The following is a 12452-nucleotide window of genomic DNA, read 5'->3' on the forward strand; positions in this document are numbered from 1 at the left end:
GAGTGAACTAATTTAGTATGCATATGAACTAAGGCAAAATAAAAACTATTCATATGCAAGATTCTAGAAATCCTGAGGTTGACAGGTTTTTCCATCTCACATGTGCCGAAATTGCTCAGTCAACCACTTATCCTTCCAAATAGAGACTGTTAGCATCTGAAAGGGTTTTCATCTTGGCTCAAGATGGAGGAGTTTAACTTTGCTTTTGAAGAAAGGATTTATTTTTTTTTTAATTCAGGTGGTATCAGGTTCTGAGTTTTGTATGGAACACTAGATAAGATTATTAAATGATTATGCTTTGCATCTTGGGCTTCAGTAATGTCCCCCAAAAGTAGATATTACCCATCTTCAACTCCGTCTCTCATTTGGCATCTCTAAAAGATCCCAATTCCCCTCTAATCTGAACTGAAGGAACCTCTATCGTAGTCATGGTGTAAAGGATAACTTTCCAAAGATCTGCTAGTAGATTTTGGATAGTTCATTACTCTGTACATTTTAATATCTGTTACAATTCTAAAATGTTAAGCCTCAAGTTCCTATAAACATTCCTTTGAGCATATTCCTCCCCTCTTCAGTCCATACTTTGTTCTGCTGATCACTTTTCCGAAAAACTGTTCAGTCCACATCTTCCCACCCCTCAAAAACCTCTAATGGCTTCCCATCAGTCTTTACATCAAACAGAAACTCCATATCAGCTTTAAGACACTTAATCAGCTCTCTCCCTATCTAACCGTCCTGATTTCCCACTACAAACTTACCCTCTGATCCTATAACATTAAGCTACTCGCTGTACTTAAATCTCATCTCTCTCACCCCTAACCTCCACCCATATCCTCCCTCAGGCCTGGAGCCCTCTTTCTCTTCATATCTGACAGTCTCCCCACCTCTCTCCATCTTCAAAACCGTCCTAAAATCACATCTCCTTCCTTCACGGCCTAAACCCTTTATTTCCCTCATCCATCCTCCCCTCTGTGTTGACTAATGCACTAGTTAATAATAATAATAATAATGACATTTATTAAGTGCTTACTATGTGCAAAGCACTGTTCTAAGTGCTGGGAAGGTTACAAGGTGATCAGGTTGTCCCATGGGAGGCTCACAGTCAATCTCCATTTTACAGATGAGGTAACTGAGGCACAGAGAAGTTCAGTGATGTGCCCAAAGTCACACAGCTGGCAATTGGTGGAGCTGGGATTTGAACCCACGACCTCTGACTCCAAAGCCCGTGCTCTTTCCAGTGAGCCACAATATTTTCCAGAAATGTAATGTGGAAATTAGAGTGGTTACTTCTGTCTGGAATTAAATATATTTTTTGATGGTGAAAAGTTCCTATTTTAAAGGCTCTTCCTGCCATGAAGTAGCAAATATCCTGGATTTAGTGGTTTTCACTTTTATTCACCCCTTCTTTAGCCCCACAGCACCTATGTACATGTCCATTATTTATATTAATGCCTCTATCCCCCTCTAGACTATAAACTCACTTTGGGCAGGGAACATGTCTACCAACTCTGTTATACTGTACTCTCCCAAGTGCTTAGTACAGTGTTCTGCACACAAGTGCTCAATAAATTTGATTGATCATTAAAACTGCATTTGTAATTCAGGTTTGGCGAGGATTCCATGACTGGAAGAAAACAAAAATAGAGCGAGAAGAAGAAATGATATTTCTGGGAATGGTAAGTTTTATCACTAACCCTTTCATTCCTTTTATATTGTGATAGGAAAGGAAAACAATTTTTTTCTGTTGTACATACTTTATGGGTACTCGACCGAAATGATGAAAGAAAAAAGCCTAACACCAGTAATTGAACAGAATGGAAAAATCCCTGAATTCTACCTGTACCCTAAACCCTCTCACGGCATATCAGCAGTTAATTTTGCCCAGAGGTTATCCTTCCCAGAATTCCACTGTGAGCCTATTTAATAATAATTGTGGTATGTCAGTGCTTACCATGTGCCAGGCTCTGTTTTAAGTACTGGGGTGGATACAAGCAAATCGGGTTGGACACAGTCCCTATCCCGCATGGTGCTCACAGACTTAATCCCCAACCTCATCTGTAAAATGGGGAGTTACAGATGAGGTAACTGAGGCCCAGAGAAGCTAAGTGACTTGCCCAAGCAGGAAAGTAATGGAGTTGGAATTAGAACCCAGGTCCTTCTGACTCCCAAGCCCATGCACTATCTATTAGACCATGCTACCTATTTGTTCAGTTATAATCATTTTAGAGCTTAAGGATGCAAAGTTTCTGCAGGCTTCTGGCAAAACAACTGTCCTTTAGAAAGCTTCTAGAGGTCCAGGCAGTAGATGGTACTTTGCCAAATTGATATTCCACTTGAATATCTGCCATGAAGACCCTTCACTACGTAATTGAAAGTATCAATCCTAGAAAATGTAGCCTGATCAGTGCCTACTATCTTTTCAGCATCACTGTGTGCAGAGCACTATACCATGCACATTGGAAACATGTAAAAAATATGATCCCTCCCCTCAAGGGCATTACATTCTAATGGGAAAGGCAGTAAACATATATTGACAAATGCACCTAAATCAAGACAAAGGGCATAAATGCAAGTAATAGACAGATATAGGAGAAGAACAAATCCAAAAAAATATGAGTTTTGAGGTTGCTCAATAATAATAGTGGCATTCTTTAAACACCTACTGTATTCTAAGCACAAGGGAAAATATAAGGTAATTGTCAGACCCAGTTCCTGTCCCACATGGCACTCAACCTAAATAGGAGAGAGAATATCTTCTGAATCTTTATTTCACAGATGAGGAAATTGAGCCAAAGAGAAGTTAACTGACTTGCCCAAGTTCCCACAGCAGGCTAATTCATTCATTCATTCATTCAATCGTATTTGAGTGCTTACTGTATGCAGAGCACTGTACTAAGCGCTTGGGAAGTACAATTTGGCAACAGAGACAGACCCTAGCCAACAGTGGGCTCACAGTCTAGAAGGGAGAGACAGAGAACAAAACAAAACATATTAACAAAATAAAATAAATAGAATATGTACAAGTAAAATAGAGTAATAAATATGTACAAACATATATACATATATATAGGTGCTGTGGGGAAGGGAAGGAGGTAAAGTTGGGGGGATGGAGGGGGGGGAGGGGGAGAGGAAGGAGGGGACTCAGTCTGGGAAGGCTAATGGCAGAGCTGGGATTAGAACATAGATCCTTTCACTCCCAGTCCTGTGCTCTTCCCACTATCTAATGATGCTCTTGGGATGACATTACCAGCAAAGTAGGGAGATTAATCCAAACTGATTCCTGAGGAGGTGACAATTTTTTTTTTGAGTGGGGAGAAAAGACATAGTTTAGTGAAGCTGAACTAGTTGGGCTTTCCAGTCAATAGAAAGGTGTAAGCAGTGGGTTTAATTAAAAAGTTGACAGAGATGGTTAGAATGTTTGTTTAGGGAAGAGCAATAAACGTAACTATGGTATAGTGGGAGAAGAGAACAGCTTGAGGGACCCTAGCCATGGGAATCATTGTCTCATGCTAGAAGTAGTGAAAAGTCACTGGACATTTTTTGAGGAGGGTCTGATTAATGTTTTCAAAAGACGTTGCATGAAGGGGAATTTAGAGGGACTAAAGTTGGGAGAGATTGAAAACGGGGGACCTACAAGGAGGTCATAGGAGTATCAGTGGAGTGGTGGATCAGTGAAATGTAGAACTGGGAGGAAACTGCCAGAGAGACTGAATGTAGGATGTAAATAACAAAAGAGTCAGATTTGATATCAAGATTATGAACTTGTGGAACAAGAATAATCATGATGTGCCCCATATGTTTTTGACCTAGGCGGGTGCCATTAGACTCCTTATTGCAAAGGGAATTTTCTTCTGATTCAGCCCAATTAGCATGAAACATCTTTTTAGAAGGTTTGTTTGAACTCAGTTATGTTGGAGTCCTGAGAACCTCAAATTCAGGCTTAAATAATAATAATAATAATGATGGCATTTGTTAAGCGCTTACTATGCACAAAGCACTGTTCTAAGCGCTGGGGGGGATACAGTGTGATCAAGTTGTCCCACGTGGGGCTCACAGTCTTAATCCCCATTTTTACAGATGAGGTAACTGAGGCTCAGAGAAGTTAAGTGACTTGCCCAAGGTCACACAGCAGACTTGTGGTGGAGCCGGGATTCGAACTCATGACCTCTGACTCCAAAGCCCGGGCTCTTTCCACTGAGCCATGCTGCTTCTGCTAAATGCTCTATGTAATATTGGATATTGCTTCATAGTAGAAGCTTGGTGCCTTAATCATAGTAAATTAGATGTAGATTTCATTTCATTGTTTTGAGGAACATTATTTGTACTGTTAATATTTTTCTCTTAGTCCATTCTAGGGACATCACTACACTCAAGGATAAAAAGCCAAAACTTTTATCTGCTGTAAACCAGATACATTTGGAACCCCTATTTAATGGAGGTGTGGTCTTGCAAAACTGTTAATCAGTCAAAATATTGAGCACTTACTGTGTGTAGAGCATTGTACTAAGTATTTGGGAAGCACAATACAATAGACTTAGTAGACAGGCTCCATGCATATCAGGAGTTTACAATCTCCTGCAGGAAGCAGACATTAAAATAAATTGCAGATAGGAGAAGCAGCAGAGTATAAGGATATGTACATAAGTGAGGTGAGGGTGGGGTGAAGATCCATGTACTTAAGCGTTACAGCCCCAAGTGGATAAGTGATGTAAATGAGAAGTTAGTCAGAGAGGGCTTCTTCAGGGAGACATGCTTATAGAAGGGCTTTAAAGATGGGGAGAACAACAGTCTGACAGTTATGAAGGGGAAGGAAGTTCAGCTAGTCAGTCATATTCATTGAGTGCTTACTGTGTACAGAGCACTGTACTAAGCCTTTGGGAGAGTACAATACAACAATATAACAGACATATTCCCTGCCCACAGTAAGTTTACAGTCTAAAGGGATCAGCGGGAGGACCTGAACAAGGGATTAATGAGTAGAGAGAGATGAGACTGCGGTACAACAAATAGGTTGGTGTTAGAGAAGCTAAGTGCGAGGACTGGGTTGAAGTTGGATTAGCCTCTCAAGGTTAGACAGGAGGGGAAGAGCTGATTAAAGTGCTTTAAAGCCAATGGTGAGTTTCTGTTGGATGTGGAGGTGAATGGGCAACCATTGGGGGCTTTTGTAGAGTGGGGCAATGTGCACAGAATGATTGAAAAAAATGATCCAGGCAGCAGAGTGAAATATGGACTGGAGTGAGGAGTCAGCAAGGTGACATGTGGTAGTCGAGGTGAGATTAGTGCTTGGACCAGCATAATCGCAGTTTGGATGGAGAGAAAGGGGCAGATTCTAGAGATGTTGTAAAGGCTGACACATTGTAGTACTCATCCATTCCTATGCTACGCACAAGCTGTTTCTTCCAACATCAGAGCACACTTTGTGAAGTGGCTTGCTTTGTCAGACAAACATTCCCTATTTCACCAACAACATTCCCTATTTCACCAACAATGATCTAGCCAAAACCTAATAGTAAAAACAAGTATAGCAGAACTGAGTGTATATGCACATTTAAGATGTTTTTTAAAGATTGTTTTTAAGAACATTAATTTTTTCGTTAACTTTTTGAACTCTGTGAAAAGTCTAAGTTTCTGTAAGACAAAGTTAATCTAATTCCAATAAAAATGAAATTACTGGAATAAACCAGTCCAGCTTCCTGGCCTATATGAAGTAACATATCTGAAGAGTAGTTGGAATAAACTTTCCTACATAGACTGAGTCAGTTAAGCTCATCACTCTGACCTCTGAGGAGATTTTATAGACCCTCTCTGGAATCAGATTGCTGTTGTCAAGGTCTTTGCAGTATACCACGTATATTGGTTCCACAGATTGTGAGCTCCATATGGGACAGAGACTGTGTCTGACCTGATTGACTTGAATCTACCCCAGCGCTTATAACAGTGCTTGACACATAGTAAGCACTTAACAAATGCTATTATTATTATCATTGTCATTATTATTAGGAAGCAGCATGGAGTAGGGGAAAGAACACGGGCCTGAAAATCAGAGATTCTGGATTCTAATCCCAGCTCTGCCATCTGTCAGCTTTGGGGCCTTGGGCAAGTCACTTAACTATTCTGTGCCTCAGTTTTCTCAACTGTAAAATGGGATTCAATGTCTTCTCCCTTCCACTTGATTGTGAGACCCATATGGGACAGAGACTGTGTCCTACTTAACTTGTGTCTACCCCAATACTTGTAATAGTATTTGGCACATAGTAAATGCTTAACAAATATCATTATTACCATTATACATTGGCACCACAGTAATCTTAAAATATGACTGACTTTGGTTATTTGCAGGACCAAATAACTAGGTTTTGCAGAACTATGCACCCTGGGAGGGAAATTTTACTGGCTATCCATTTCTTCAAACAATGGTATTTATTTAGCACTTACTATGTGCAGAGCACTGTACTAAGCTATTGGGAGCGTGCAATACAACAGAATTAGCAGGTATGTTCCTTGCCCATAATGAACTTCAATCTAGAGATTGTAAGCTTTCAACGATGAAACCATTTATATTCTGAAAAGGCAGCTTAATATCCAAAGGAAAGGGTCTCTAAAGAAGACAAAGAGCATAAGGGAAAGATTGCAATGGCAAACTTTCCAGACCATTTCCTAACTTTTATTTCAAAGCAGAAAAAAAAATGTACACCCCACATACATTTTATACTTTAAAACAAATGGTAGTATTAAATAGCCAACAGTATAATCAAAATGAAATCATATATTACAAACATATTTTCCTTCTGCTTCTATTTTGGTTTAATGTTTTGTTTCTTTTAATACTACATTCCTTTTTGTAGTCTCCAAAGAAAATAAGTGGTGAACAGGCATCCATACACGTTGATATATAGGCAGAGAGCTCCACAGGTCAAATCCCTTTGATGTATCCTACTGTCAAACCTTATAAAAAATGACCACAGATCTTCATGTGTAAATATGTTGTATTTGCTTCTCTAGTACTTAAAAGACTTAGATAAATTAGAAGTCCTAGTCAGTCATGATTTGGGGAACTGGAGAAAGCATGTCTTTAGGCACCTCTTTCTAGGATCCTTAAGCACAAATAGCAGCCAACAAACTCTTATTTATCCTGTAGGGGTATTTAAATTTCTAATAGATAATTTTTATGTTAAATTTGCAAAAAATATTTTAAAATCCCCAAAGCCTTTGTATACAATAGCAGCTTTCAAGGTTATCTCAGCTGTCGGCACAAAGCTCAAATGTTTGAATTTCTCCAACAGAGAGTTTATTTATTATTCAGCTTCATGACAGGATTTAAATCCATGGTTTAGAAATTTTTCTTGGTTCTAGAACCTAATATTAACCTTGACTGATGAACCCACATGATTCAACTGCACATGTTTTTCTAAATATCTAATAAATCACACTGTCCAAGACCTGATCTCCTTGATAAATAAAATAAATCTTACCAGAAAAGCATACATCACTAACTGAAACCTGGACCTGCTTTCCCTCCCTGTAAACTCTTAGCCTCTTCTTTGATCTCGGTATTTCAAAAATATCCCAAGATATTTTGGTGACAGTAAAACTATCCTTCCTTTCTTGTATGCCAGCTAAACACGGGAGCTAGAAATATTCTAAATTTACCAAGGATAATGATACACTTTGAAGAAAACTATCTTATTAACATCATAGCAGGAGACTTTTTTATGATTATTGCTTTACTAGAGACATATGGTGTTCCACATAGTAGTTCAATATGTGAAAATGCACCACTCAGACCTGGGCAATCCTGCCTCCTGGCATTGGTTGGTTACCATAGAAGGCCATGGATGGGCCTTGACTCTTAAAAGGCCTGGCTCTCTGGCCCAGAACCATCATGGGTGACTTTGCCTGTCCTCATTAGGGAGTAACAGTGGAAAACGGATTGTTAATTTAATTAAGAAGCAGCATGACCTAGTAGAAAGAACATAGGCCTGGGGGGCAGGAGACCAGGGTTCTGATCTCAGTCCTGTCACTTGCTTGCTGTGTGAGCTTGAGCAAGTCACTTAACTTCTCTGCCTCAGTTTTCTCATCTATAAAATGGGGATTAAATATCTATTCTCCCCTCTACTTAGACTGTGAACCCTTCACAGAATAAGGACCATGTCCAACTTGATCGTCTCATAGGTACCCCTGTGCTTAGTACAGTGTTTGACTCATGGGTGCTTAATAAAGACCATTTTTATTATTGCAGTCCTTCAAGCTAATGATGGGCAAATCTTGGAGACCAGAGCCTGGTACGGGGTCTGGGCATGCCTGTGGAAAGTTGGGCCAAAAGAGGGTGAAGCCGAGAAAGGGGGTTCGACTGACCTAGATCTCCTTGATTCTGATTCTTCCTGCCATCTTGCGGCAAGAAGAAAAACTGCACAATAGTCATGACGTCGAATTTGTAGGAGCCATTGTCTTTTAAAGTGAGTGGCCTCTCTGGAAAAATCAGAAACACCTTGGGCTAATACCCTTTTCCTTCTAGAATCTCAAAATACTTAGAGATATTTATCTTCACAATAGCCCTGTGAACTACAGCAGAGATTTGTAATAGTAGCAGAAAGGAGATTGCCTATTTGATAGCTAAATTAACACCTAGGGAATTCACTCTAATTTGAGCCCACAATCACAACAAAATACAAATGCATTCATTTCATAGGAAATGGTGTAGGTTGGCCAGCTATTATTTCTGCATCCTGAATTACTGATCCATATACTTTCCCCAAAGAGAATTTCAAACTCTTATAGAACAGGCTATGGCTAATGTAGAACTGACAGCATGTAAGTAGATCATAAGTGCTGACAGCCTGTTTTGAATAAAAGTTTTGATTGACTTTGTAACTGAAATAAAATGTTCTTAATCCATGTAAAGGAATCATTTTATTTTCCATGAGTGAAATATTTTTAATGTCTGAATAATGATTTTTTTCAAATTTATTTTCAATGAACCCAGTAATATCAGAAACTCCATGGATAATTAATATTCTTGACTTTTTACACCAAAGAGGAACATCTGTTTCTATGTCAGAGATCATAATATCAAATGTATGGATACATTCAGTATACATGAATGCCATAACCAAAGCAAATACTAAAAAAAATCCAATTGGAAGTGTTTTAACCAACATCTCAAGCAAGTATCTTCCTGGTAGATGACATTTTCATTCTTCCATAGTTTTGTTATTTTGCACTATGCTAACTTCAATGTATTGATCCTTCTGGTCAAAGTTAGACTGGATTGCATTTATGAGACGTTTGGAAATGTACCCAGAAAGAGGTGCTTAGTAAATGTAACTAGAATTGTAACAGACATCATTACGTAGAATGCATTTTCACTTTTATACCAAATTAGTATTTTACTTTTAAATATAATTTTCTAGAAAGAATCCTTGTGAATATTTTTATCCCAGATACTCTCACTACAAATAACATTGCTTGAATTCTGGTGACAATTATTTTAACTGGCAGAACCCACTGGAGTGGATCAAATGGGAGGAGATGCCTTAATGAATGTAATGCATTTTCCTCAGAGGATCCTTTTAAACTTAATTTGGGGCTATCGTTCTGACCATCATATAATTTATATGGTACCCTGAAGCTATCAGTATTTATATTACAATAGTTCACTTGACTGGATACTTATTAAAAAGGGCCTGGGAATGAATGTGTGTTTCATATATCAAAACCCATACAAATACAATGAATTCCTTTTTTGTTTTGGAATATTTAAATGAAACATGCTATATAATTAAAATTTCATCTGGACACCTGATGAAATGGAAATCTTTTTGGTAGGTCTGTGCATTAAAATATAGGGCATTTCTGATTAAATTGTGTCATACTAAAAAACATGATGGAAAATATCATGGCATGGTTAGAGGTTTGCATCACAATTATGTCTTTATGGCAGAATAAAATTTTGGCTAAAAGTTTTAAAGAAAAACCTTGTATAATGGCAATCAGAGGGGATTGAGTGGTGAAGATGATTAATATGTTTATAAATTCAGCTTTAAACTGATGGAAAAACTAAAATAAAGCTGAACTGCTTTATCTTGGTTTTACAGTGATTGAAAAACAATCATAATAATTATGGTATTTGTTCATTCATTCAATCGTTTTTATTGAGCACTTACTGTGTGCAGAGCACTGTACTAAGTACTTGGGAAGTACAAATTGCACATAGTAAGCACTTAGTAAATGCCATTATTATTATTGGCAACATATAGAGATGGTCCCTACCCAATAATGGGCTCACAGTCTAGAAGGGGGAGACAGACAACAAAACAAAGCAAGCAGATGGCTGACAATACCATCAGAATAAATAGAATTCTAGCTATATACACATCATTAATAAAATTATAGAGTAATAAATATGTACAAATATACCCAAGAGCACTTACTGTGTGCAAAGCACTGTACTAAGCGCTTGGGAAGTACAAATCGGCAACATATAGAGACGGTTCTTACCCAACAATGGGCTCACAGTCCAGAACGGGGAGCCAGACAACAAGTAGACAGATGTCAATACCATCAGAATAAATAGAATTATAGCTATATACACATCATTAATAAAATATAGTGCAATAAATCTGTACAAATAAAATAGGGTAATAAATATGTACAAATATATACAAGTGCTGTGGGGATGGGTGGGGGTAGTGCAGGAGGTGGAGAAGAGGAAGGGGGGGGCACTTACTATATGCTGAGCATTGTTCTAAGCACTGGGGTAGATACAAGCTAATCAGGTTGTCCCACATGGGGCTCAAAGCATTACTCCCCATTTTATAGATGAGGTAACAGGTACAGAGAGTGAAGTGACTTGCCCAAGATCAGACAGCAGACAAGTGGCAGATCTGGGATTAGAACCCATGTCCTCCGACTCCCAAGTCCGTGCTCTTTCCACTGAGCCATGCTGCCTTAAATAACATACTATATGCCAAGTGTTTTACTAAGTCCTGGAGTAGATACAGATCATCAGGCTGGACACAGTTCCTGACCCACATAGGGCTCACAGTCCAGGAGGGAGGAGAATTTAATCTTCATTTTACAGATGAATAAGCTAAGGTGCAGAGAAATTGAGTGACTTGCCTAAGGTTACACAACAGACAAGAAGTGGCAGAGCTGAGATTAGAACCCAGGTCCTCTGACTGCCAGACCTGGGCCCTTTCCACTAGGCAACCCTGCTTCCCAATATAATATTATTCATATAATAAGAACAGAATTGATAATGATGTATAGTTATATTCCTATTCTGCGTTTCTCTGCAGGTATAAATATATTTGACTACACATATATATATATATATATGCAGATACCTTATAAAGTCACAAAATAGGTATGATAAAAAAGCACATTGATTCATATTTTATTTTTCTCTTTCTCGAAAATGAGACTATTGTGGAACAGTTAATTCCTCAGCATGAGGTATCCTATGTGCAGAATTATAGCTCTAAGAATGTTCAGTCAGTCCGAAGATCTGATTGAGTGAACACTTCTAAGTACTTTATAATGAACAATAATGCATACTGTGTTCTGAAGATGCATAGAGCTAATTAATCTCCACTTTTATAATGGTGAAGAGTTCCTAAATGAAAATGCAGTTTCCTGAAAGATTGCAACGTTAATTTGTTTTGAATTCATTATTCCTACTTTCATCAGTTTGATCTTAGCTTTTAAAAAGTGTTTCTATATAATCATGCTACCTCACACTCTCTCTCACACCCAAAGCAAGATTGTGACCCTCATGTTTCAAACATTGCCACTTATTGTAAATATATTTGTGATTGAATTGAACAAACTTTTGAACAAATGTCCATTTTGCCTTACTAATTTAAACAACGGTTTGTAAAGCCAAAGCCCAAACATTAGATAAGCATTATAAGTTAATGGGCCATATAGTCCTATTTTCCCACAAACTCAAAAAGTGTCATATTATGTCCTATTTTTACAGCAACATCCATTATTAATATGTATATTTTTGCTGACAGAGGACCTTACAATAAATGTAAGTTTCGTTATCCAGTTCTGGGTCATTAACCATGGGAAGCTTGTAAATATAATGGTTTATTCACATGGGAAGCCTTCATTAAGATGCATTATTCTACAACTGATGTGGTTCATTCAATATGTAGTGTATTATAGCTTTCTCTGTCTCCCTTTTAATATTCCTAATTTGTTTTTAAATGAGTTGCTGCTTATGTGGTGAGTTAAATTTGAATTTCACAGGGCTAGAGAAGCAACCAAATATGAAAAGATGTTCTTGCCCAAAGGAAAAGATAAACCTCTTAAATTTAAAAACACCCACCAAAGGATGTCAAAATTATCCCATGATTTTATTCAAAGAAAGAATATAGAAAATACATTTGTTTTAAATACATTCCTTGCCAAAAAAAGAAAAGTAATCTGGATGAATGGCATGGTTA

The 12452-nt window shown here is 38.0% G+C and overlaps 1 protein-coding gene across 1 annotated transcript in view; it reads left to right on the plus strand.

Annotated features, from left to right (window-relative positions):
* IQCA1 (IQ motif containing with AAA domain 1) overlaps positions 1–12452 on the plus strand; it is a 260984-nt gene that overhangs the window by 24954 nt on the left and 223578 nt on the right. The window contains exon 5 of the mRNA XM_038749256.1: positions 1605–1676. Within this exon, the coding sequence (XP_038605184.1) occupies positions 1605–1676 (72 nt within the window). The remainder of the gene's footprint in view (positions 1–1604; positions 1677–12452) is intronic.

This window comes from Tachyglossus aculeatus, chromosome 7 (genome assembly GCF_015852505.1).
Source record: "Tachyglossus aculeatus isolate mTacAcu1 chromosome 7, mTacAcu1.pri, whole genome shotgun sequence".
NCBI lineage: Eukaryota > Metazoa > Chordata > Mammalia > Monotremata > Tachyglossidae > Tachyglossus > Tachyglossus aculeatus.